The sequence below is a fragment of the Phalacrocorax aristotelis genome, chromosome 4 (genome assembly GCF_949628215.1).
Source record: "Phalacrocorax aristotelis chromosome 4, bGulAri2.1, whole genome shotgun sequence".
In the NCBI taxonomy this organism is placed as follows: Eukaryota; Metazoa; Chordata; class Aves; order Suliformes; family Phalacrocoracidae; genus Phalacrocorax; species Phalacrocorax aristotelis.
In genome coordinates, this window is record NC_134279.1 from 73,867,914 (window position 1) to 73,894,219 (window position 26,306).

Consider the following 26,306-nt stretch of genomic DNA (forward strand, 5'->3'; position numbering starts at 1 on the left):
CAGCTCTTTCTGGAGTACAGAGATACAAGTACCTTATCAGCACGGTGTTTTGCTGCACTGGTAATGCTAGTTTTCAGCTGTGTAGAAACTTTTTGCAGTACATCAAACCATCTGTCATAAAAAAAACCAAAAAAATCCATACACATTAAAAAAATGGAGGGACAAACACACTCTCCCTAGATGCATAGTTTTACCAATGCCAACTTTTCTTTATCTACTTGACTTCTTCGTGAATCTTAGTAAAACAGAAGAGCAAGAGACAGCCTATAGTACACTTTGTCCACAAATCTCTGTGATGTGATCAACAAACATCTAGTAGAGAAAGAACTTCTGGTCTTTGCTTAGTCATCCTTCTGCCTTTCCTTTAAGCCTACTGACTATTTGCTATAATTAGCAAATTAATGAAATCGTTTTGAACACAAACATTTAAAACTATCACGCTTTTAAAAAACTTAAGTGATATCCATTTTAACGATTTAGCTTTGATTTGGAAAAGACATAAGTGATAATCAATACAGCGTTGCATTCAGGATCTCACTACAAAGACGAATTACTCTGCTTAAGTCTACAAGAAATAAATGACACACAATACTGTAATTTCAAGTTACTTAGCTCCCCTATGATACTTGCACTTATAAAAAACAATAAAAAGAGATTCTGGTTCAAGTTAACATTATATCATAAGGGAAGAAAGTTACCCTGAAGCATCGTGTTCCTGCTCAGCCTGAACCATGTTCCTTAGACTAGCATCAGCAAGGGCCTGTGTAAAATGTGTGTATGGTGCCATGAAGCAATAATGATAGAGACCAGGTCTCAGATTGGAAGAACCTAAGCGTTGAACTTTGCCTTGAGTTTTGTTGGGGTTTGAAGACAAGCCATCGTACTGAGAAGCCAGATTTGTCCCAAACAATGTTTTCAATAACTAGAGAAGAAAATTGAAGGAAAAAAAAAGTTAACATTTCAGGGGGAAAAAAAAAACCAAACCTTGACTCTTCATTCTCCTAAAGGACTTAAGAAGAAAGGTCAAAGTGCAAACTGTGGATCATGTAGTCAAATACAAGACAACAGAAAAAAAGCTGGAAAAAAGAAACAATCCACACCACAACCAAAAAGATACAATTGGTTTTGCAACTGAAGCTATTTCAGACAACTCAAAATTATCTATTAAAGCTCGCCTCCCATTGAAATTAAGCATTGATGACTTGAACCCAAACATTTAACTGGAAGCCTGCAAGAAATCCATCAGTAAGGCACTTCTTTGCTTTCCAGGTTTTTGATGTAGTTAACTGGCTACAGAACACATTTGGGGAGGTAGGAAACAAACTTGTTTTCTGAGCATTAGCCAAAATAGTTTTTTGAACCGGAAGCAGTTCAAGAAGAAACTATTATTCAGATGGTATCAAGTTTCAGAACAAGTCATGAAAATTAAAGAAGACACGCTCTGTTTGCTCTACCTGGGCTACAGTTTTCTCACACCAATTCCCTTAAAAGAATGGCCAGTCAGTATCAAATTGATAACCACAGGACATCAGGATTAACCTTCCAGTAACACATTACAACAATTACCTCCTTACCTGCTGTACACAAACTGTTGCCATTGTTGGTTCTCTGTTGAAACATGATTTTAGGTATCCCAAAATTTCTTCTACACACTAGAAAAGCAGAAAATCAAGTTCAATTAACTGCATTTTTCTTCATAGTAATGCTTTATATAATAAACACTGGACAACAGCATAGTTTTTTATTATGTAGTAAAACTGCACTAATTTAAGGGAAATTGTGGAATTATGTAGAGAAATCAAAATGCAAGATCTGCCTCCTAGTCTTAAAATACCACAACGCCTAACACCACAGTTAAGGAGAAAAAATATCAAGACACAGGAGAGGAAGGAGAGCAATATGACTTCTGACATTTTGTATATTTAACATGAGTATATTTAAACATATTAATATAGTAAGAGTAACTGAAGGCAAACCATTTTGCTGGAAAGATAAATCTCCACATGAAATTTAAACAGTAAAAAAATTACTCCAGTTTTCCACAGCAGCAATTTAAGCTAGAAAGATCTGCTTTAGCCCTTTACCCAACATTGTGGCAGCCCAGTGCTTCTAGGGCTACTGTCTCTCTCAACAGTACCATTTTTTAAATCAATGATATGTGCTTTTTCCCAGTAAGGACCACAGTTATTGGAAAACTTTACTACAGAAGAAAAAACACGCAAATCTGATACCTTTCCAATGTCTTGAAGAGTAGCAAGTTCCAAGATTTGAGACAGAACATCTAATGCAGATCTTAAGAAACATCCAAACTTTTCATTACCGTTTTGGAGATCCAAAGTAACCTGGTCCCAAAAAGTAAAAAACACACTTTTTCTTAACAATTACTTGACAAGGAGATAAAAATTACAGAAAGAAGCAGGTATTGACACAAAATGATCTTTTGCCTGAAATTTCAGCAGTTTAATCACCACCACTGACAGCTTAGACTCCCTTATGAATTGCTGGGAAGGTAGGACTTCATTTTGACTAAGCAAAAGAAAGGGATCTTTAGCTTGAGAAAGTTACAGCATCTGGGAAGGCCTAGGATGTTAACAACTAACAAAGAAGGCATAATATATTTCTAAGAAACACAGTAGGTTTAATAAGAATATACCCCCTAAAGTGTACAGATTGTATCATCAAGCCCTAGGAAATGAATCTTCTATTACCTGAACTAATGAGGAAAAATCTTACCCATCCCAGAATAAAATGCAGAGAGAACATATACTGGGATCCAGAGAAGGGTCATTTGGTACCAGCATTAGTGACAGCACAGAAACAAGCAATAGGGTGACAATACCTATCAGGGGGTTTTGATTGGTTGTTTTTTGTTTTTATTGGTAATGGTTATGATTTGCTTGGGTTTGGGTTAGGTTGTGGGTTTTTTTTATGGTGGATGAACTGTTCACACAGGCAACCAAGTGAGTCTCAATACAAGCAGAGACATGTTTAAAAGAAACACAAAGTGACTGCCCAACCACATTCTAATGCAACCAAACAATATCATGCAGTACCTTATAATTAGCATGAGTTGCTTTCAAGACATCGTATAACTTCAGATATGATGGAAGATGATAAAAGCTTCCTACTGAAGATGATTTACTTGTTGGAACAGGCCCAGTAGCATCAGTTTGCCTAGTGGCTTAAAAATATAGGGTGCTCATGACATGTATACTCGACATAATTTGCCATATCTGAATTATTAGACAGCATTAATTTTTGGATCCGTGTGCATATTTTAAACTTCAAAAATACATGCTGTACAACTAGAAAATGAACTAGCATTCCAAGAAACTAGCCCTCTGAGATAAGAGAAATTAACCCAGAGGGCTTACTATTGATGTGCAAGTACAATTTACAAAACAGAATTAACACTCATTTCATTCATTAATATGAAAAAAAAAACGTTTTCAAGATTCAGAATCTTGTTTCTAGGAGCAGTGTAAGCTTTCAAGCTTCTTTAAGTAAAATAAATGCAGAAGTTACTTCTTTAGTAAACAGCTGAGTAGATTCAGAAAAACAGAGAGGAAGAGGATTCAGAAGTACCTTGCTTTTGAGAAGTACAGTTAATTTTCATAAAAACCAAAACAGCAAAGAAACCCCCACCCACAGATGCCCTTCCTGCAAGGCAGTACTGAAAAGAACTTCTGACAGTAGGTCTGCCAGCCTTTTGAACTAAAACTTCAGAAAGCAAGTTTCTCAATTTTATTTCTTCTCTCTATGCAGAAATCATACTTAGGTGGGGATAGTAGGTGGGAGGGCTAACAGCAGTAAGTGTGCTTACCCGGACTCGTTTCACCACCCTTTTTAGGGCTCATTGGCACAGATGCCTGTTCAACAGACTCTCTCTCTTTCCCCTTCCTCCGAATTGGACTAAGAGAAGGTGGGTTTGTGAGAGAAGGTAATGCTGCCTAGAATTAAAAGAAGCTGTATTAATTTTGTGTGGACAAGTAGCTTTTATTCTTCTATGCAAACAGAAGCATGTTCATCTTTTTTTTAAAACTCCCTTTATTTGACTGTCACATAAATTAAAGCGTCTCAACTCTCAGGTCCAGTATGTGAAATGTCAGAAGTTCAATATATTCCCTACTTTCCTTCTGAACTTCAGCATAAGCCAGTGAGATGTAATTCGAGCTCAATAACTAAACTTTCTTTTTGATTCCAGACAAAGGAGCATCAAAAATATTTTCATATTTTTAAAATATTAAGAAATCACTAATCCTAGTAACATTGCCTTACAGTCACTAAATCAGTCTCGAAATGTAGATGCCTCAAAACAAAACCTCAAACCCAAAAGTACCTCATATGAGCCGTTTCAGAAGTTAAAATATTTTGCAGGATATTCAAAAGATAGAAGAGTTATTTTAAGCCCCAAAAGGAGCTCAGTGCATTACAGCCAGCCAACCAACCCAAAAGTCAACAGATATTTGCCAGAGAATGCAATCCAAAACTCCATTTACTATATACACTCCTCACTGAATTAATGTTTCAAGTCACCAGGAATAAAAGGTTCAAAATTTAAGGTAATATTACAAATACTGCAGAACTAAACAAAAACTTGTTACATGGAAGAACAATACACATGTTCTTTTCATGTTACTTGCTTTCCCAACACAGTGGGGTTACATTGTCAAAGTATTAGCTAGTCACCTGTACCAACTCTAAAATGCAGAGCCTTGAAGAGGTCTGTATCACAACTGTATAATCACAACAATTTATTTCTTTTTAATACCTACCTTTACTGCTGGGCCAGGAGCAACATCATCCATTACATGTGCACAAATATTAATGACCTTCAGCAGATGAGAAAAGAACTGTTCTACTAGAGTAACAAGAGTCCGATCCGCCAGAGCTGGCCAGGGTTCCTCCTGCTTTGCAGCACCTTGGTTTGAATCTTCTTCAGCACTCCAGGGATTCTTTAAGCACTTGGGAGCACTTGCTGCAACAGAAATCATATTATTTAAAGAAAAAGATCATAAAAACTTGGAATTAAGTATCAGAAAATTTTAGAAGCATATAATCTCTGTATGAACAGGAATTCAAATAGGGAAAAGTGAGTCTATATTTTCAAAACCAGCAGTAGGTGCATAGTTTTAAACAACAAGAAAAACTGATAACTCTTTGTACCCAACCTGTACTAAGCGTACTGCACACTCCCTTTGGCAACTAGAGGAAAACTAGAAGTTGGAGGCAGTATCTTCTCATACCTCCTGCGTGCCAGAAGGTCCTCCTTCATTTCTTCTGCTCAACCTTGCAAGTATTTTGTTGCATGCAATCGGAATAGGGTGAGATACAGGCCTTCTCATGCTAATGGTAAAAATATCAGGACAATCCTACTTTTCTTGTTCTGCCTTACCCGCAAGCAAGTTTCCAGTCAAAATCAAAGCATCCTGATGTGCAGAGAGGTCCAGCGGGAACCATGCTGATGAAAGGAGAGACAGGACCATGCCGGCCATTCCGATGGTGCAGCCCTTCTGAGCTTCGTCTGAAGGACTTGGCTGGGAAACACTGGAAGTTTAATTTTGGAATGTCATGACATTTTTTCCCCCGTCTGGTAAGTTTAAAGTCTTAAGAAAACTAACAGTCAAGTAGACTGCTAATCTAAAAATAATAATAAAAAAATCAGTACTACAGAAACACCCATTTAACGTTCAAGTAGGACTTAAAAAAAAATCTGCATCAGAGACCTGACAATACTTTGTATTCTTGAAGAGACTATACTTTTTTTTTTTTAAAATAGCAAATATCAAAGCTGCTAGTGACATCTACTGATAAACTGAAGAATTCTGTATTTAATTGCTAACCAGTATGGTCCTGAATTATCTCCAGTTAAGTCTTCCACATATGCAAGGCAGAGATGGGAGAGATAAGCTGTAGTATTGCAATGTAACCAGATATTGTTTCAAAGTGACAAGGATTTAATTAAACAATTGTAATCCATCAAACCATCTAGATTTATGGACTCTATCCAAGATTGTGATTTGCTGCTGTGCTCCATATTTTCCTTTACAATAACTTTAAAATCAGATTTTCCCACACAACTCGAGTTTCAAAAAGAGCAGGCAGAGATCACCAAAAGATATTTGTCAGAATACTATGCAAATTACACACATCATTTCAAAGCTGTAAGACCTGCAACCTCTAAATAAAGGGATTCTTTCAGTTTTGGGTTTTTTTAATTTAAAAAAAAACCACAACCTTCTCATGCAGTCACTCTGGTCTAATACAACTAAAGCAATTTCAGGAAATGAAATTTACAGTAAGTATAGCCATTATTTTGACAAAGCTACACATGTAATTACTGTGCCTTCCTTTTTTTAAAAAAGGTATTTTCACATGCAAGTGTTGTTTATTTTACACACAGTTAGAAACCCACAAATTAATCCATGTTGAGTTGTACGGAGTTGGAATGCAGCAGTTCCAATAGCTTTTTATCACAAGAACAACAATACTTAAGACAGAAAAGAATTTTGGCAAAATTCTCATGTTGTTATATTCTTATTACCCAAAATAATAAATGTCCATATCATTCCGCAGAAATAAAATTACAATCCATAATAGTATGAACATGGGCCAAAAATTTGTGAAAAAGAAATTAGAGGAAAGGGCAAAGGCTATGTCATTGCATCGCTGATGAATATTAGATGCATCTTGAAAACAGCACTTTTTAAGCTGGGTAGACAGAAGATAGCCATGTTGCAATTCTGCAGTCATTTTATTTTCTAGCTAAGTACTGCTCACATCCTAACCTACTTGTTAAAATTGGACCTATTGCTTAAAAGACATCTTTCAGAACACATATGCAGAGCACACCCCACTTAAGGCTGGCAAGGGAAGAAAGGGCATGTTGACAAAGGGCACTTTCAGCCTTCTAACTTCATTTTTCTAATGTCCTTCCTTCCAACAAGACACACTGATTCTTTCCCAGTCCCCCTCTATTTCCAAAGGGCCTTCCCCTTCCTTGTCCTCTAAATCCTCCTCTGTTTACCATTCCTCTCTGTTCCAAGGCTGCCACTGTTGCTGTCACCGTCACTTTTGTCAGTTTTCCTCTATCCACATTCTCCCGATTCCTAAAAACTCTCCACGCCTCCTCAAGTAATTTTTCTAAGTTTCTTATTTCCAGTTTATTTAGTTTCTGTAGCTTCTTTCTTATATCTGTAGATGATTGCCCCAAAAATAGAGAAACAAGTTGTTGTTGTCCCACATCCGAGGAGGCATCTAGGGTAGTGTATTTTCACACGGCATTTCTCAGTTGATCAAAAAATTCAGCAGGGGTCTCTTTCTGCCTGTTAGATAGGATATAATGCTGACCAATTTACAGCTCTTGCATTTTCTAATCCCAGTTTTATCCAATCTTGGTATCTTTTTAATCAGCTATAATCACGCCTGTCATTGGGGTCCCAATGTGGGTCAGTCAGGTTAATGTAATCATCCACACACCCTTGTAAAGTTCCCCCAGTAATTTGGGCCTGCACATGAGTTCGTGCAGTTTTTAATACTAATTGTTTTTTCTGTTTCCATCATTTCCTCCAATATCAAATCTACATCTGTCCAATCAGGGTCCTGGGTTTTGGTTTTGTTTTTGGTTTTTTTTATTTTTATTATTATTCAAGTTGTTTTGCCACTCAAGAGGTGTCGTCCCTGTATCCCCTAGCTACCTCTTTCCAGGCATCTAAATCAGTAGTAGAGAAGGGTACTTTTACTCTAGCCAGTCCTCCTGCCCCTCATAATTGAGTCAGGAGTTGTGGAGCTTTCTCTGTTCTATTCCTGGTCCGTGCTTTAACAGGAGTAAAAGCACTTATTGCTCCTTCCTCCTCGCTGTTATCATCCATTTCAGATAACAATGATGGATGAGGGGAAGACAGATTAAGGGGTTGAGGGGGCAATCCCAAATCCTCGGGTTGATCCTCTATCTCCTCCCTTTTCTTTCTGGGTTTGCTATTTTCAAACATTCCTGGCCAATACTACGTGCTGAACAGCAGCATCTCCTTATTTTCTCCCACTCCTTCTTTTCACTTCTCTTTTTTCTAAAGATAAAACCAGGGGATCTTCTGGTGGAATATTAATACCACCATCTCTCCGCCACTCCGGATGATTCCACAAAGTGGAAAACATATCTGCATATATAACCTCATCCCACTTTCCTTCTTTCCTTAAAAAAAGATCAGCTGCAATACAGTGTTTTCTTATTCACACTCTCACCTGGCAATCCCCTTAGATCTTTCCAGTGTGCTAGGATACATCCCAGGGGCTTTTCTTTGCAAAACTGCAAAACCATGTTGCAATTCTGCAGTCATTTTATTTTCTAGCTAAGTACTGCTCACATCCTAACCTACTTGTTGAAACTGGACCTATAGCTTAAAAGACATCTTTCAGAACACATATGCAGAGCACACCCCACTGAAGGCTGGCAAGGGAAGAAAGGGCACGTTGACAAGCAGCTGGGGGAAGGTTGGTTTTTTTGTTGTTGGGTTTTAGGTTTTTGTTTTGTTTTTAAGATAAAAATTTGCAGTAGAGTTTCAGGATACCAGAAGTATAAAACAAGAGTAGACACGCGACAACAGCAATGAAGAAAATCAACACAAATTATGTTAAATCTATTTATAAACCAAACAGCTCTTTGTGAGCACATCTTCAGTAGCTAGCTTTAAGGCTCACGTGGCACAGCACATTGATAATCAGAGGCAAGATCAAAGCTTTAGAGTTGCCAACTGCACAGGTACTCTGTTACTCTTACTACACAGAAACTCTTCAGAATTTAAGTATTTTGGGGCTATCATATACAACCTGCATAACACTTAGATACTATAGATAACTCATTTCCTGTTCCCAGGCAGTGTGCCAAATGAGAACAATTTAAATGCATCTGACACTTTTATAGTTATAAAAGCAATTATGAACCAGCTTTCTTTACCCACTGTTTTTCTAAATAAACATGAGATCCAGGTAAAAATTATGATGTTCTGATTTTAAAGAGATACTACAAGACACAATATCCTGAAGAGAAACATTATTTCAAAAGCATGGAAAATTTTCTCCTATTGCTTATTTTGTTAGATGCTGACCATATGTATCTTTCTATTATAGCAGCTGCTGCCAATCCCTGTGGTTCCAGAGGTGACAAAGTGCTGACACTTAATATCATGACAACCTGATATTACACTCTTCTGTATAAAGTTCTTAAATAACTGCTAAGATAAGCTTAACAGAATACATCTAAACCAGGACTTCTGATGCCCAAGGAAGCATACTTCCATTTTGCAAACATGACTTTTAGAAGCTTGAATAACAGGTAAGGAACATACCCACAGTGCCATCCCACACTCCAGGTGCAGACTGGAAAAGTTGTGGAGAGAAGACACAGAGCTTCACAGCAGCCAAACTGAAAAAGTTAACACCAAGAACTGAATCAGTTTCATCACCAAAGAGTTAGCAATAACAGGGTATCTTAAGAGTGAGAATTAAATATACTACTATTGCTGTTGCCAGAGTACCAAAGCTGCAGACACCCATATAGCCAGGAAAAAATTAAAAATAACGCAAGCAAGCAAAAAAGAGAAAAGAGAAAGTCAGCCACTATAGCACCTAAGAAAACTCACCGTAAGTGCTCTTGTAGTGGATATTGTCAATGCATGGGAAATTGCTGCAATAACCCTTGAGAGATTGTTTTCCATAGTGACATCTGTTGGACTTTGCAGCATACTGTAACCTCTATACGTTCTGAAATAAAAATAGTTATACCACTAAAACATGTACTTAAAAAAAAGAAACACCTCAATCAAAAATGATTATGGCTTAAATTCCTATTACATATTTTCTAAGCCCCTTACAAAACACAAAATTGGAGAGCACTCTAAATACCACCTTTTTATATTTTCATATTTTTGCCTCTGTACTAGCAAAAGCAATTCAGTTTATGAATCAAATCACTTTGTTAGCAAACAGAAACAGTAGATTAACTCTCAATACCTAACAAGCTGCTCTAGAAATCACCATATACTACAGTATACAAATCCTGACTGAACGTGACCAAGATCATGTATGCAAAGGGTAATTAAAAACTTGTATGACAAACTGATAAAAGCAAAGAGCTCCCATAAATACATACAACTCATACTGTCTATAAGACAAGATTTCTAAACAGAAGAGTTTAAGAAAGTATAGTTGGCAGCAAAAAATACAGCAACAAGATCGCTCTCAGAATTAGAAGGCAGTAGACTTCTGCAACCACAAACATTAAACAGGATGCGAAGAGTTATAAATCCCAATCAACATACAGGAAGAACAATAATGTATACATACGATTAGCTTGCAAAGCTGCACTTACTTGTGCAATTTAATGGACAAATAGGGTGATCTCACGATGAGTAGAAGATAAAGTTTATCACAGAACAATGACTCCCTACAATCAACGTGTGAGCATGTCACTAGTAACTCACACAACCAGTTTATCCTTTAAACACGAGTCTGTTTCTGTGGAGCCTAAAACTATCACAGATGCTCCTATAGATTGGAAAAAGAATTCATAAGCACACGGATTTGCAGGATTTAAATATGATTCTAGGCATTATGAATTGAAATTTGGGTCCATGTTCCTGTTAAAGCAAAACAAGTCACGTGACGTACCTGGTGACAGTGCTCACCGCAAAGTGAGATGGAGGCTGTGTTTCATGCATTAGTAGTTTCAGGTAGACACCGCTTTGGTCCCTTGCTACTGCCACAACTGGATCAGCCTGTCCTTGATCACAGTTATAAAATAGCTTTGGGACAAGCCTTAATGACAATTGTCAAAAGGGAAAAGTATTATTCAGAAATTATTTAATATACATTTTAAAGTACATTTAAAATACAATTCAGAAAGCTGCATACACTAATTATAGATACCAAATTTTAAGTAAAAACTGTTACTAAAACTCATACTGTTAAGCTGAATTCACCTTTCTACAACTGCTCTTCATTATAATCAAGGAGCTCAAATCAGGAGAAAGGAACTGCTCTAAATGCATGGTAGTTTAAAAACAAAATCTTTTTATAAAAGATACCTACCTATACACACTACAACAACCCCTGCGCTAGACAGTATTCCTCTCTGTGTTCCCCTGTCTCCCCAGATGTTTTCCCCATGGATATCTGTGCCAACTGAAAACTAATTTCTACCTGAAAAGGACAATTTTTCCACCATCTGATTTCTAATGCAGCAAAACTTAAACATACAGTAAGATCCAGTCTTCTCGAACGACATTTTCAACTTAGACAACAGCGAAAAACTACAGTACACATTCTGATAAGTTCACTGACAAAACTTCCAATGAATGCCCACACTGGATGTTTCAAGGGGCTTCTGTAAGCTTGTAGATTTCTTAGGCAGCCAAGGTTGTTCACAATACTGAACAAATCACTTCAGAAAGCACAAAACTAACTTGAGGAAATTGAATCTGAAAGTGACCCTCAGAATGGAATACAGTTAAATGTAATTGTAACGCTAATAAAAAGGCACAACTGCCTGATGATTCAGAATGATGCATGTTCCAGGCACCATAAAGCTGCATTTGTCTCCCATCCCTCATTTAAACTAAAATATAAAAACCTCATTAAGCGATTATTTTAATCACAGGTACACAGTAACATGTCAATATCTTTTTAAACTCCTTTTCTTTTTTAAAAAACAAACCAAACATATATACCTCATTAAAGAAGCTGCAGCTACATGTCTTACTCTTGGATCTTCATCTCCCAGCAGACATATCACAACATCATTAAGCACTCTCTCCTGAAGTTTTAGTAGCTAGAAAATAAGTCAGCACAGTAAAGTGAATTGAACATTTTCATCATTTGACCAGATTGTTGTAAGATAGTTATCAAATAAGATTTCATCCTTCATGTAAGTCTGCAAGACCTTTACTGTAACATTGCCAGATACACTATTTAAATATATAAATGTCAAAAATGTTTTGCAGTTTAAAAAAAAATCACAACAGAAACCACACACACACACCCACACCCACCAGAGAACACTAAGATATTTGAATCTCAGTAGTAAAGTATCTTTACAATTGTAAAAAGTCTCAGAACATGAGCCTACTTATACAAAACAAACTTACAACGATGAGTGTTGACAGAATTAAAACATGAAGTGCTGAAATTGCACTGGAATCTTAATCCAGAAACACAATATACTGATTGAATAATTTACTTACACCAGTATAATGATGAACACCTCTGTGCAAGCTCTCAGTTTTTCCTTCCAAGAAGCTGACTAGCCTATAGTAAAATAGAAATTAAAGTACATTAGTTAACATTAAAGGTTATTTCTCCTTTCTGTGCTCTGAGGATTCTTTTGTTTGTTTGTTTGTTTTAAAGCAACCACTGCAGGGAAGATGCAAGAATTGAACACACTTTTGGCTACCTTTAGAAGAGGCAAACTATTTGCTAAACAACTATCTGGCTAGTGTAACAGAAGAATTACTTTAGCTGAAAAAATTACACATTGTGATTGCAATTGTATTTTTTTCCTATACATGTAAAAATCATATTGTTTTGAAAAGATAACACGTTCCAAATATCACTACTCAGAAAGTCATACAAAATCGGACTTTAATAACTTGAAGAATTGTCCTATAAACACCTCTTGTCTTTCAGCTTGGAAGAATCTGTAGAGAATAAGGGAATGCAAGAAAAGGAAGTAAAGTCATATTCATTTCAGTATAACAAACTGAGCAAGAGAGCTGAAAATAATACACGGACACACGGACAGACGGACACACGGACAGACAGACGGACACACGGACAGACAGACGGACACACGGACATGAAATACAGGTTTGTTTCCAGATACATGGCCTCTCTCTGATCACAGATTTACAGAAGACTGGGTAAAACGGACCACCGAACTAGAAACTCCTATTCAGTGTTACTAGGACTGGGCTTGGTAGTGAAGACAATGGTAGCCAAACAAAGGAATTCATACATTCCTTATACAAATGATTGCTCTGAATTAGTTCTATGAAAGTTGGTAATGTTGTAGAAGAAATTGCTCCATTTTGGTTCAAGTTTCCTATACACACCATCTTTGCACTGCAGCTACAACACATATGGGAAAATATAAACACTTACCGAAAATCTACCTCTGCGAGTGTTTCCAGAAGTTCTGTCCTTACTAGCCAGTATGAGCTATTCTTCAGCGTAAGGAGGTCAACGATTAATTGTAAACCAAGTTCACTGTAACTGCTACTACATAAGCTCATAATGCAATGCTGAGAAAAAAAAACCCAAACAATAATCTTCGGTTATATTACAGAAGAGGTTCTCTGAATCAAATTATGTAGGTATCTGTTTAACTTAGAATACTAAAAAAACCAATTATTGCTTAAGGGCTCGGAAACAGTACCAGAGCTGGGTATTCTGCAAGGCTAGGACACTAGCTCCATGTGAGCTGCTAAAACCTGTTGCTGAATTTAAACTCTGAAGAAGAACACAAGCCTCAGATCAGATGACAATCCTCCAAAGAGTAAGGTCTAAAACTCACAGGGCTTAAACACCACAAGCACTATATTCTTATCTGTTCAAAAAACAGTCTCTCCTAATTTCCACTGAGTATTTTTAGACACATGGTTCTGGTTTCCAGAGGTTCCTGAATAAGTCATACCTCCTCATTTTAATAACCGTTCAACTATATGCAGTCTGTAAGATCTTTGGAAAGAGTAACAGTACTCTACACTTCTATGTCTTATTTAACTACATGAAAATGTACTTTCTTGTTTGGGGATTAACAACACAAAATGCTTTTGAACATTCCTGCTGAAAGGTTTGAAGTCAAGGTACATTATATACTGAGAGAAAGAGAAAGTCAAAATTGACTAGTATAAGTTGCCTGAACTGAACAATTCTAGTGAAGTCTTCTAAAAAACCATAATCATAAGTGTAATCATACATGAAACGATTATACACAAAGCAATAAGATCATGGAACAGAAGGATAAAAAGACAGCATCATTTAACTAATTGGATTTCCTTCCCTCAGCTGCATCACAGACTTAGCACATGAAATCACACTTCCCATACATTAACTATCTGCATTTTACTAAAAGCTATGCTTTGCCTCACTGACCTATAAGCTGCAGCAGAGTCAGCCACCCCGTGCCTCTCCCCAATGCATTAATTTCCCATGGCCTCCAATTTGCCCTCAAGGAAAAGCTCACTCCTTCACCCCTCTGTTTTTCACAGAACACCTTCCACAGATTTTTATTACAGAAACAAAACTCACATGCTCTAAGTTCCACTCACAAATTCAGCTGACATCTCTATTTTAACAACTGCCTGATGGATCTTTCACCCAATTTGAAACACTTACTTTCCTGAGACTTTTTTCACTTTTAAAAATATCAGAAAATAATCACTTTTTCACTTGTCATTTCTCACATTTAAATTTGCTCTCCAAATACAGGCTACAATCAGGTGTTATATGTTCACACTTCCCTGTTTAGGCTAGATATCCTTTCTATCTAATGCTCTCATCCTATTGTTGGTTAATGTAACATTACAGATCATACTAGTACATTTATGACTAGAAATATCGTGATTAGATTATGCTGCTACGTAATCTAACCAACATAATTATTTTCCAGCTGTTTGTTCCTTCATTTCTGTGCCTGAATCCATGTTTTCTACAATAACGTTCTTGGGGAAGAAGTCATTTTTTACTCCATGTTTATATACCTGAGCATAGCAGGATCCTAGTCAACAAATAATGCCCCTGTGATCTGTAGTGATGCAAATAAATCGCTACTTCTGCTTACCCTCACAGCTGTACAGGCCAGTTTGCATGTAACAGAGGACTCATCTTTCAGTGTTTTCTGTAACAGAGGTATGCAGTCTACCAAGGAAAAGAGATTTCCTAACAGAAAAAAAATAATTCAGAGCAATGAGACAAAAGAAAACTTTGGTTACATTAAAAAAAAATAAATACACCCTCAAAATGAATTGTTACCTGTTGAGCTTCTGACATTTATTAGCCATTTTTCCACATCAAAGCGGGATTTAATTAGAATGGAGTTGACAATTGTTCCACACAGAATGGCAGTAGCTCCTCTAATCTGGGGATCTCCATGGTCAATGTAGTTCAGAATATCTGACACATACTGCTCCTCTAAGAAAATAAGTTACAACTACTTTATTTTAAAAATACTAGTCTTAGACTTAACTGATCCCTAAAAGTTTTTCAGTGGAGGTACCAATTATTGTACAATCAATGACAGCATATTCACAATACGCCTGCGTTTGTCCTACCTTTCAGAGATCTCTTGCATGTAATCTACAGATCATTCACACCATCCAGACCAACGATCACATATAAACACGCTAGTGGTTTATTTCAGTTGTACACAAAATTCTCTGGGGATATCTAAGAAGAGTTTTGGTCAACACCCCACCTTTGCCACCATCAGTATCAAGCCAGCTGAATATTCCAGGTCCCTGCTGATCATTTTGTAGCACTCAAAAACAAACCTAATGACTTAAAAACCATCTATAAGATGGCTTGACGTAAATTAGAAGAAACCATTTGTAAGATAAACAAACAACTTCTATATAGCAGTTGTACTAAAACAGCTTCAACTTGTCAGAAGCTGTACAAGCTCATCCACCAAAACTTAACTCTTACTACAAAAAAAACCCTCACCATATGTGCTACTAGCGCAGACACCACGTTCATTCCAATTGGTCCAATATTTGTTTGCAAACACTGAACTGGATTTAGAGTTTTCAGTATAGGTGCTGCCTTACTTGAGAACCCAAACACACTATTAGAATGGAATATGTGAACTGCAGCATACCATACTCTTCTCCCATTGCTTCAAGGGGCGTTTTATACAGTTTGCTGAAGAAAGACTCAGGGTGAAGCGCAACAGCTGCTCCAACACAACTTACTGCCAGGGCTTTTACACTGACTCTCACATCTCTATCAGGAACTAAAGCTGGGGAGAAGAAAAAAAAAAAAGAGGGTGGGGAGGGTTTAGTTGTATTTAAAATCTTCCTGAAATGGTTTTAAGTTAATTAATAACTCTGTATGATATAAATAGCTTAAGTCTGGACAAAAAATATGAAGGCAGAGCAAGTAGTTCCAGTTTATCAGAGGCAGCAGCAGTTATATATGGCGGGTTTTTTTCTAAATAGAAAAAAAAAACCCTAATAACCCCATGCACTCCCAACTCATGAACAAAAAACATTTTAGAAAAGGGAAAAAGGACAAACATCTTCAATGCTCACTTCAGTCACATATGTAATGACATATGCACACATGCCTGTGACACAGACTTTCCAGTGAAAAAAGCAGAAGCAGCAGCGTATGCCATAAATGCTTTCTGGAAAATCCCTACTGACATTTTATTACTGTGCTAAAAAAGGTAAATAATTCCTCCTTTGAGCCCCAACATTCTTCTCTAACAATCACTTACTGTCAAAAAGCTTCTTTTTGTGACAGTCACACAGAAAATACACATGAAAAATTACCACAATAACTTATGCAAATGCTATAAGATGTTAAAAGGGGAGAAAAAAATTCAACTTGATATTTCAGCGAGGTCTTTGAAAACCTTAGGTCAGTTCTCTTTACTACAGCTGAATCATTTAAAACCTGAAGTTACATTTCCCAAACACAAATGGGTACATAACAGCACTTCTACCTGAACTCAATTCAAAAAAATTAACATGGAATTCAAACACAACTGAGTGATAAAGCTAGAAGAGATAACTTTAATTTTGTTTTAATTAAAACAAATTAGGCATTAAAAACAAAAGAAGTTGTAAAAATATTTAGTACTTGAAAGAACTATATTCTTCTGAACTTTAGGCATTTCCACAGAATGGACTGCAACTCAGAAAATGGTTTCCTTACTGAGGTATTGATACTTTTATGGTGGACAAACTGGGCACCCAACAGTGATTAAAAAAATACTGATATTAGACTGTCTTCGCAGCTTCATACAATCTATAAACTGTCACGGTCCCACAGGTTAAGTCTCATAAGAATTTAAAAATCGTAAATGTAATTAAGTATTTGACTTACACTGTAAGTTACCATAACACTTCTTTGGATGCCCAATGGTTCAAAACAGGATTAATTGTACAATGGCATAAATTTGTAAGTGTTTTTTAGGTTTTTCTGTACTCTCGTGTGATCATCTAACTCAGGACTGTCATAGAAAGACCCCACCCATGAAATCTCCAACGAAGTGAGAATAAAAACCGGACAGAGTAAACTGATCGTATTTCCAACTTTGTACATTGACACAATGAACCAATGAGTCTTGAACAGAAACTTACCTCCTTTCTCCCCAGTAAGTAGAAAAGAGGCTGACAGAAGTCTAACGCAGTGCACTAAAGGAGCAGAATTTCCGTCGGTATAGTGACCTATGTCTCCCTTTACCCTGGAGGGCTATTGAAAGCAAGTCACAAATTTTATATAGATAAAAATCAATCTTCAACTTAAATAAAATATTAAGCACAACAAGATTTAGAAATACTGCATGCATACCAAATGTATAAAGAGTGTAATACAAAATGTGTTTAATATATATTAAAAAAAAAGTTTTAAAGTGTAATTCTTCTGGGAAGTTTGTATCCAGTATCAGAATTAGTATAATTTTATCACAGAAACAAGAGCCATTCTGTCAATTTTCTGAATTACCCAGACTTGCTGTTTGCATCTGAAGGAGTCTGATGAAACACTTCTTGTCAAACAATGATCTTTGGAAAGTCTGTATGAGAAGCAACTTAATTCTTAAGTTGTTTCCAAAGAAGGCTAACAACCTTCTCTAGTTTCACATTTAGAGTTCCCCAGTAGCCCAAGCCAATCTAACCCTGCCTGCCACAAACCCAACTCCTTTTGCCCCAGCTTAGAACAAGGTCCAAAGCTCAAGTCAAAAACTGTAAGAGGAAATCAGTAACCTGCAGTTCGAATGGCATGAGTCTCTCCGCAGTCAGAGAGGCTCAGAGAGTAAGACAGTAACTTCTGAGGAGACAATAAAGTTACCTACACAGCTAGCAATCAGCACAAAGGTATTTCGGGTAACAAAGTATCAGTGTACCCTACTAACACACAGACAAAAGGGGGTTGTGTTCTCAGCAGATTGTGTTCTGTTATGGTTTTGCTGGTGATTGCATTCAAGGTATCAACATATGCATATTCACTTTATGTTAAATGAAATTCAGGCTATAACTCAGATTTACTATTAAACCTGAGTAATTTTGACCTATAATGAAGCACACCACACATACAGGCTACCCACATTTACCACTAATTTACATGATCGTAACTGTAAATTTATTTTATACTTAGTTGTTTTAAACTTTAAACCAGACCATTGTGACTAATTCTCACCTTATTTTCCTGATCGCCAGGATCTGCTACATCTTCTTTTGATGTAAATCTATCTACACTGCTATCAGAAGGCTGCCTGCTATGGCTCATGGTTTTCAACAGGTGAGGCTGTTGAAGAGCTTTAGAAAAAGGCAATTCATTAAATACTGTTTCAGATGCAAATTAGAAGTACTTTAATTGAACATAATTATACAAACATGAAAAAAAAAATTAGGAGTGATCAAAACAAATGATTCATTATAAGTGTTGAAATATATTCCTTATTTTACATTTCAATCTAGTTATTTGTTTTTCATATCCATTATGTGAGTCTTCAGTCCCTTGGAAGTTAAACAGCGGACGCACCTTAAAGGTGTCACCAATTCTCTCCCCCCCCTCACCCCACTCCCCATTTATCAACATACCAATAGAAGAATTTCTGAAAGACTCTGATGAATCATCTTGGAGAATATTTGCAGCCTCGTCTTCCTCATCCTGCAGCTGCCCGATTTGCATTCCAGAATACTGTCCTTCAGCACCCTCCAAAACCTACACAGTGCAAGGACAGGACTTAAAATAACTTAGCTTAACACAATATTAAATCTCAAACATGCAGTGTTAGTAATCTAGAAACAATTTGAAAGCAAATATGAGCCTGACAAATATTAGTGTACAGCTGCGTGCAGGCCTGAAAGCAGTTCCCCTCTTCCTCCAGCATTTGGGCTATTAGAGGCCATAGTTACGTGGGACAGTCTCCCACTTGAGCCACGAACTTGGACATTAACAGCAAGAAAGTAAAATGCTTGGTGCGCTGCCTCCCCTGCAGCTCTCCTTGCTCCCTTCTTCCAAACACAACTGTCCCCCTCTCTCAGCAGTTACAAATCACAGCCAACACCTTCACTGTCAAAAATTGACCTTGTCCCTTGCTGTCAAACTCTCCCATAACCTCACTTGTCCCGGATACGTAAAGTCAAACTGAGAACACACTGTGTAGGACAAAAAAGGACAATAGGTTTGAATGTATTTTAATTCCTTCACTCTAAACTACTAAAATGAGCACTTCTAGAAGACAGTTTGACCCTTCGTACCAATGCAACATACAGGCAGTAGGTACACAGAAACATAACCATAAAAGACAAAAAAATTTAAAACGTTAATAAAAGACAGTAAAAGTAAAAAAAAATTTCATTGTAAGTTAACCGGAAGACACAAGATACTTCTTCAGTTACTCAGTGACTTTATAAGCAGCTGGAAATTGTTCATTAAAAAGCCCACGTGTGGGTAAGTGGGACAATCACTTAGCCTGGCAATTAGGAAGAAATAATTTTTACTTGTAATTGCTGCTCATGAACAGTATGCAAACTGACATATGCAACAGTCTGACAAGAATTTGCAAGAAATGCATCTTGTCAATAAACACAACTTGTCAATAAACACCTGCTCACTTCTGGCCCTGCATTGCTTACATTTAAGTCAGAGACAGTGAAATTATCATCACTCCTTTGGTTCTTGAATCCTCACGCTTGCAGGAGCATTTGCTTATGATACTTGTAAATTTACCATGTGTTGTACCAGTAAGAAATTATTAACTCTTCCAAAGGTACTATCTGCAGACATAAGTCAAAAGTTTGATAATGTCTGAAAACAAGAACTTAAGAAATTTTAAGTTTTCTCCTTTTTGCATTTTCTGCTCTTGTTCCCAGTAATTATATTTTTGCTGTTTTTCTTACAAACCCACAATACACTTGCCTAAGTGAGACAAATTCTTAGAATAGCTATATTGTATGCACATTTCAGGTATTTATTAGATATGCAACTGCTACATCAGTAAGTCATGCAGTATTTGATCATTATAGGAGAAATCCTTAAAATTGAATAAAAAGGAAAAAAAATTAGTTGTGTTGCTAAGTGAAAAAGCACAGGCAGAAAACAATGTGAAGCATCTGGTTTCAAAAGTATTCCACTATCATTCCAAATAGACAGTTCACCCTTTAACACTTCCATTAGTCCTCCTGCATCAAACCGATTAAAATATCTATACAAAAGGAATGATATGCCACTAAGAGGATATATTTATGCCAAGCCTTTGATACTGATATTCTTCCAGTGACCGACAATCTGTTAACGCCTTCATATGACCTATTACAGCTCTGTAGTTTTTAATTATTGCTGAAGTGAAAGTGTTAAAAGGAGGTCAAGCTCTCCAATAGAGGTGTGAGCTGCTGACCTTTCCATTGTTACTAGCTGAGGATGGAAAAGTAGAAGACGAGTAAGTAGATGAATCCAAGTCTGGGCCCTCCATGGAAGAGCTCTGAGATATGTCGGGCCCCTCGGTAGAAGGGGATCCCACCTCTGCCCGTTGCACACTTACAATTTCAGAACTGTCCGAAGGAGTTACAGCAGAGTCTGGACCTTCTGTAGTAGTCTGAGAGCTATCACTAATTGGTGAGGAAGCCTGTGTACCATCATTCAAGTCCACAGTGGGATCTGACTGGACAGCACTGATCTGGCTGGAGCTTCGACTAAGCACATCATCATCTTCTCCTTCAGTAGCTGTACTTGTCAAATCACAGCTTGTCAGGTCTACAGAATCTGACTGCAACGTATGTTGAGACCGTGGCTGCTCAGTAATGATATCATGTCCGGTAGAATCAGCAGCCGAACTCCCTACTGACCCAGCTGTCGATACACCTGATGAAGAAGCTAGTTCACTGCTTATCTCGCCCTTCATAGAAGCTGCAAAACACAGACGTTTTTTAGTCAATTCAGTGTTTAAACTTGTGTTTTACTCTTGATATGGACACCACAGACATAGTCAACTAGGCTAAGGGAAGCGTATAACTAAACAGTTAAATTACAGGTAGAGAATTAAGCATCTGTAAGATGCCATTCCATCTATACCAGTAGCTCAGTATGACAGCCTACCCATCCAAAAAAAAAAAAAAAAATGCAGTCAACTTCACTAGGTAAGTTTTATACCCAGCAGTATTTATGGTTTCAGTTTTGTTGGCATGTCTTTTGAGTGCCTATCCACTTCCTAGTCACCATAACACACTGCTTTTATATTTTACATAGAGCAATAAAAGAATGGATTTGTAATGTATAATAACACAAGTTGATTGCACTGCTAAAGAGAAAGCCAGCTACCTGCAAAGGATGCAGTGCTGACATCTGATCGGGTTTCAGGATCATCCTCCAAACCTTCTTCTTCACCAAGGAGTATTTTACCTGAGAAGTGATATAAGAAAAAGGTTTAATTTTCCAAAATTACAGTCAACTTGAAATGCTGAACAGCTGAAGTCAGTTAAATGTGAAATCTCTTTTTTAAAAGTTTACCCAAATAATTTTTCAAAGCTGTGACAGGCAACAGATGGAAAAGAGAGGAATGAAGAAAGTGAATATCCAGTCCCTTGCTATCTGATCAGGAGAGCAACTCAGAGTAGTGACAAGGAAACACACAGTTAAGTAATTTTATTTAACAGTGTAACCATTCAGGAAACTACCTATGACCTTATTCATTCCAGCTTATTTTTGTGGACTATGTTTAAGACCTGACTAATTTCATCAACTATGTCCTATTACTAAGGACTGTATACCTGGCATCTGGATGTCTGCCCTCAACAAAAAAGGACATTAAAGCACTACATGTGATAGAATAAATAATCTCTCCCTCCTTAAGGCTATGAAAATTATCAAAGGTTATTTGCAGTTTGGGGCTTGGAACTCCAATGATAACAGAACGGAAAACGCCTAGGGGGTAAGAGCACAGATTAGAAGCACAAGACAACATAAGTGGAACAGGGTGATAAACCATGGACAACAGCCATTAACATCAAGGGACTACTAAGGCAAAAATCTTCAGAGAGGCTTTTGCCATAGGGAAAATGAGAACCACCTATAACCTAACACAATCATCACAGAGCTCTCTTACTCATAGAGTAATATCTATTTTAAATGGAGGCAGTGGAAAGAAAAAGACACCTGCAGATGCACATTGCCTGAGAGCAAACCAAGGACATAATGGCACTGGAAAGTCTGTAAATGGGACAGGATACAGAGTGCAGAAGGAGCAACTAGCACACCTTTCTGGATCTTGCAAATCACTTACTGAGAGAGAGGGATTCATGATAAATGCTTTGAGATAAGCCTGTTTTGCCATTTAGAATAAGCTTCGCTGGTAGTTTAAGATTCACTATGCAAGACACCAGTGTTTTGGTAACTGTAGGTGAATTCTTTTGCATTTCGTTTAAGTTATCAGGGGGTAAAGCAGCATTAGCAGACTTTTATATTAATTTCTCTATCACAACTGCTTTCATACATAGCAGTAACACTGTAGAATTGTCCTCCTCCGAAAAGTATGTTTTACACTATTCAAACCTGTAAGGCAGAAAAGTAACCATGACATTTCCATGTATGTTCTGTGTAAAATAACAGTAATTGAGAGCTACATGCTCCTACAAAAGAATGAGTAAAATCCTGCTAAAAGTTCCCAACAAAAAGCATGAAAGAGAGTATATTCTTCTCTAGTCTTTCTCACATTTACATCCATTTCACTGAAACAAACCATGATATTCTTCTGCTTTCCACAGCTGATCACCTTTAAAAGTAAATGAAAGAAGAAGGACACTGAAAAACACTTATTAGGCATATTAGGCTTTGCACATTTAAACGAGTATATAAAACAAGCCACAGGATTTTCTACTATTTGGAAAAAAAATTAGTTAAGATGTAGAACATAAGCTTTCATTTCAAAATGAGTTTTCAGCCTTTTTTGCAAATAATTTTCTGAAGCTGAAACAAACAAACCAACACAGGCCAGCTGCTCAAAACTAAAGTTAGAGTAAAGCAGTAAGACTGAAAAGACACAATATCCGAGTTCTGACATTAGGGTCACAGATTTCTGTAGATCAGCCTCACTTTACCCCCCTACACAGAAAGCAGTATTACAGCCAGATAAGTTTGGCCAACAGCAGAAGTCTACTACTCTATATGGTAGTAGAATGCAAAATAACTTCAAGTAGGAACAGGGAATAGGCTTGATTTTTCCCTCCTTTCCACAATGGAGAGCAGCAGGAAATGAACAATTCACAATTTGAACTCAAACCAGTACAAAACAAAATCATGAACAGATTTCTTCAAATTTGTTTGTGCCATCTTTTTAGACCACAAAATCTTCATATCATGATCTTGAAAGAGGATAGAAGCTGATGACTCATACGTTTTCCCACTGAGTGAAAGGTTAGGTTTTTAACAAGTACTTTGATTGAATTTACACTATTATTAATACTTCAAAGTTACACTGAAGACTACTAACAATTCAAAGTATCAAAATTATGATTTACCAATTTTCATTTAGAAGTGTTATGCGCTGTTATTCTGATTTATTGCATTCTGTCTCACCTTTGGATGCTGCAGCAACATCTACTTTCAGAACATCCTTTCTTTCACTCCATCATTTCTAAACTGAAATAGTGCTTATGGATGCAGTGATCATTTCTGTTCAGCTCTACCCACTATTTCACCTTAGGTATATCCTTAAAGCATACAGGTATATTCCTTAAGCATTATGAGATTCCTTGCACACAAAAATGGGAGGACATATTTGGAAAAACCGTCAGCTAGCGGCTATAATGGTCCTTAAAGTTTGTACAATCTTATTTATCTTAAACTATTTTGCTTCAAAGTTTTTCTTTTCAGTACTGCACATTTCTCTGCTTACCATGCTTGCGCTGACTGCACTACATTCACATGTATTTCAACTGCACTAGCAACATTTTGCTCACCTAAAACAGGTGATGAAACAGCTGTATGTAGAGTGATTCTAGTACTGATATGACTGGTTGTAAGCCAAGTGTAAGTGTCTAACTGGATATTAAGTACAAACTGGGCAAAGAACACTTCAGAACAAATTCTATTATTTAAAATCATACTAAATTAATTACCTATTGAGGAAACAAATTAATATAGACACAGTAAGACACAAAATGAATAGCATTAATCATCAAGAACAAAAAAAGAAACAAAAAAGCATCATATCAAAGCATGCAAACATACACGTGCATTAGTGAAAGAAGAAAAAAAAAAAACAGGCCTAACAAAACCAGGAAGATTAACTATTTTGTGAGTTACATTAAAGGTTAAGTATTACCATTGAAAGGAAGAATGCCCTGTTTAAAGAGATTATTTTTAGATATGCTCTTTAAAAGTAAAAATTGCATCCATATTCATCACCATAATTTTGCCAGTGAACTACAGCAAAAATAAGAATTATACTGCTTTGACTAGTTTTAGAATATGCTGACTGCAGTATCAGCATCACGTCAAAATTCTTTTAAAATTTACAGTGCTTAAGCTCAGCTCATAACACAAAGGCAGTTGTGAATGAAGACTGAAGTTCAGCAAGACAATGAAGTGGGGAGGGGGAAGGAAAAAAAACCAGAAAGGAATGCAATTAAATATTTGTTTTTGAAAATAATCACCTTTATGCTTTCTTGCAAGAACAGGGCTGCATGAAGACCCCCCTCCAGCTGCAAATCACAGAAAGTAACACATCAGGGCAAAGACAGAGCTGCTGAAATCATGAAGGAATTCTAATAGCCACAAATGGAAAAAATAAAAAAGCCCAAAGCCAGGAAGAAATAGCAAACTTGTTGCTTTTGAAGTCCAAGTTTTTTTACATTGTTTGCCATCAAATGACTTTATTTTTCTATGTCACTTGTGCAAAGTTTGCTTTTAAAAAAAATGCTCTAAATTTCACTGCTATGATTTCTTCTGGCTAATGAATTATCTTCTAATAGCAGCAATATTAGAATGATCCGTTAGTTCAATACAGAAGTCCTTAGGGAAATCCAATCAGAGACTGATTCTTTTGAAACAGGTTAGCAGCAGTTGAGAGACAAATTTTAAGAACACGCACTTCACAGACATAACACTGATAGCTGATTTTAAAAGTTACGGGTAAACTAAGTCATGCTTTAATTTCATGCTGGTTTTGGTATTCAGCAAGGAGCTATCAGTTAATAAATATTCTGATTAGATCAGCTTTTTATGAATCACAGTTGTCAGATGCTTGGTGAGAAGAACGTTAATTTGGGGGGGGGTGGTAGAATCTGTCACCACAGTTAACTGGGTGTGTGTAATGAAAAACCCATCAACACAAACTGTAAAAAAATATACTCTGAGTTCGTCACTACTCAATAAATGTATACCCACTTAAAGAAAGGAGGGAAAAAACCTTTTACTGTGCGGTGGGTGGGGAGGGAAGTCATGCATAAATTCATACATTTCATTTTATCCTTCATACTTTGGCCAACACTGAGAAATACAGCTGGTGATGGACGTTCATCTCCTTTTACTTGAATTACCATAAATTTAGCTTACCTATAAGTTCCACTATGCTCCCACTGCGGTTCCTGCTGGCGGATTCATCTCTGGATACACTGACCTGTGCAATACCCCCTGAAGCAGTCAGGGCATGGAGAAGTTCAGGTGGTGGCGTTCTAAAGAGTTGTTGCAATAATTCTAAAGCTCCTGTCACAACATTATGGTCCTGATGCTGTGTGTAATGCAGAGTCAATTCATATACCTAAAATCCAACAAAGTACTGGAGTAAGTCTCTATGAAGACAAAATATACTACATTTCTTCTCATATACCACATTGAATTTTAGTGATACATTAAACATGACTGACATTTGCTACATCTAATCTTCACCACACTTTGGTTTTGTTGATTACTATAGAAGGAGGAATAGCATCACAGAACACCATGATTATGAAGTTCTTTAGTTCCTTCAGGAACACCTAAAAAGTACTGATGGTGCATTCTTCTAGGATTTCTGGTCAGTAACACTATTTATCAATAATTCCAGTCAATAGACCAAGTATCATTTGCCAAGATGAACAGGAATTTGA

General features: G+C 36.8%; 1 protein-coding gene across 2 annotated transcripts in view; it reads right to left on the reverse strand.

Annotated features, from left to right (window-relative positions):
• The window catches only part of HTT (huntingtin), an 84,507-nt gene that overhangs the window by 42,353 nt on the left and 15,848 nt on the right, over positions 1 to 26,306 (reverse strand). Inside the window, exons 9-32 of one of the 2 annotated variants that reach the window (XM_075091982.1) lie at positions 25,774 to 25,978; positions 24,873 to 24,920; positions 21,541 to 21,621; positions 20,765 to 21,129; positions 18,819 to 18,942; positions 18,415 to 18,533; positions 17,358 to 17,469; positions 15,869 to 16,009; positions 15,025 to 15,183; positions 14,834 to 14,931; positions 13,153 to 13,292; positions 12,237 to 12,300; positions 11,724 to 11,824; positions 10,666 to 10,812; positions 9,639 to 9,759; positions 9,345 to 9,421; positions 5,396 to 5,547; positions 4,776 to 4,978; positions 3,824 to 3,950; positions 3,054 to 3,181; positions 2,232 to 2,342; positions 1,575 to 1,652; positions 699 to 922; positions 33 to 111 (exon numbers count right to left, since the gene is read on the reverse strand). In XM_075091982.1, the coding sequence (XP_074948083.1) occupies positions 33 to 111; positions 699 to 922; positions 1,575 to 1,652; positions 2,232 to 2,342; positions 3,054 to 3,181; positions 3,824 to 3,950; positions 4,776 to 4,978; positions 5,396 to 5,547; positions 9,345 to 9,421; positions 9,639 to 9,759; positions 10,666 to 10,812; positions 11,724 to 11,824; positions 12,237 to 12,300; positions 13,153 to 13,292; positions 14,834 to 14,931; positions 15,025 to 15,183; positions 15,869 to 16,009; positions 17,358 to 17,469; positions 18,415 to 18,533; positions 18,819 to 18,942; positions 20,765 to 21,129; positions 21,541 to 21,621; positions 24,873 to 24,920; positions 25,774 to 25,978 (3,204 nt within the window). The remainder of the gene's footprint in view (positions 1 to 32; positions 112 to 698; positions 923 to 1,574; positions 1,653 to 2,231; positions 2,343 to 3,053; positions 3,182 to 3,823; positions 3,951 to 4,775; positions 4,979 to 5,395; positions 5,548 to 9,344; positions 9,422 to 9,638; positions 9,760 to 10,665; positions 10,813 to 11,723; positions 11,825 to 12,236; positions 12,301 to 13,152; positions 13,293 to 14,833; positions 14,932 to 15,024; positions 15,184 to 15,868; positions 16,010 to 17,357; positions 17,470 to 18,414; positions 18,534 to 18,818; positions 18,943 to 20,764; positions 21,130 to 21,540; positions 21,622 to 24,872; positions 24,921 to 25,773; positions 25,979 to 26,306) is intronic. The other variant, XM_075091983.1, reaches the window with a different exon arrangement.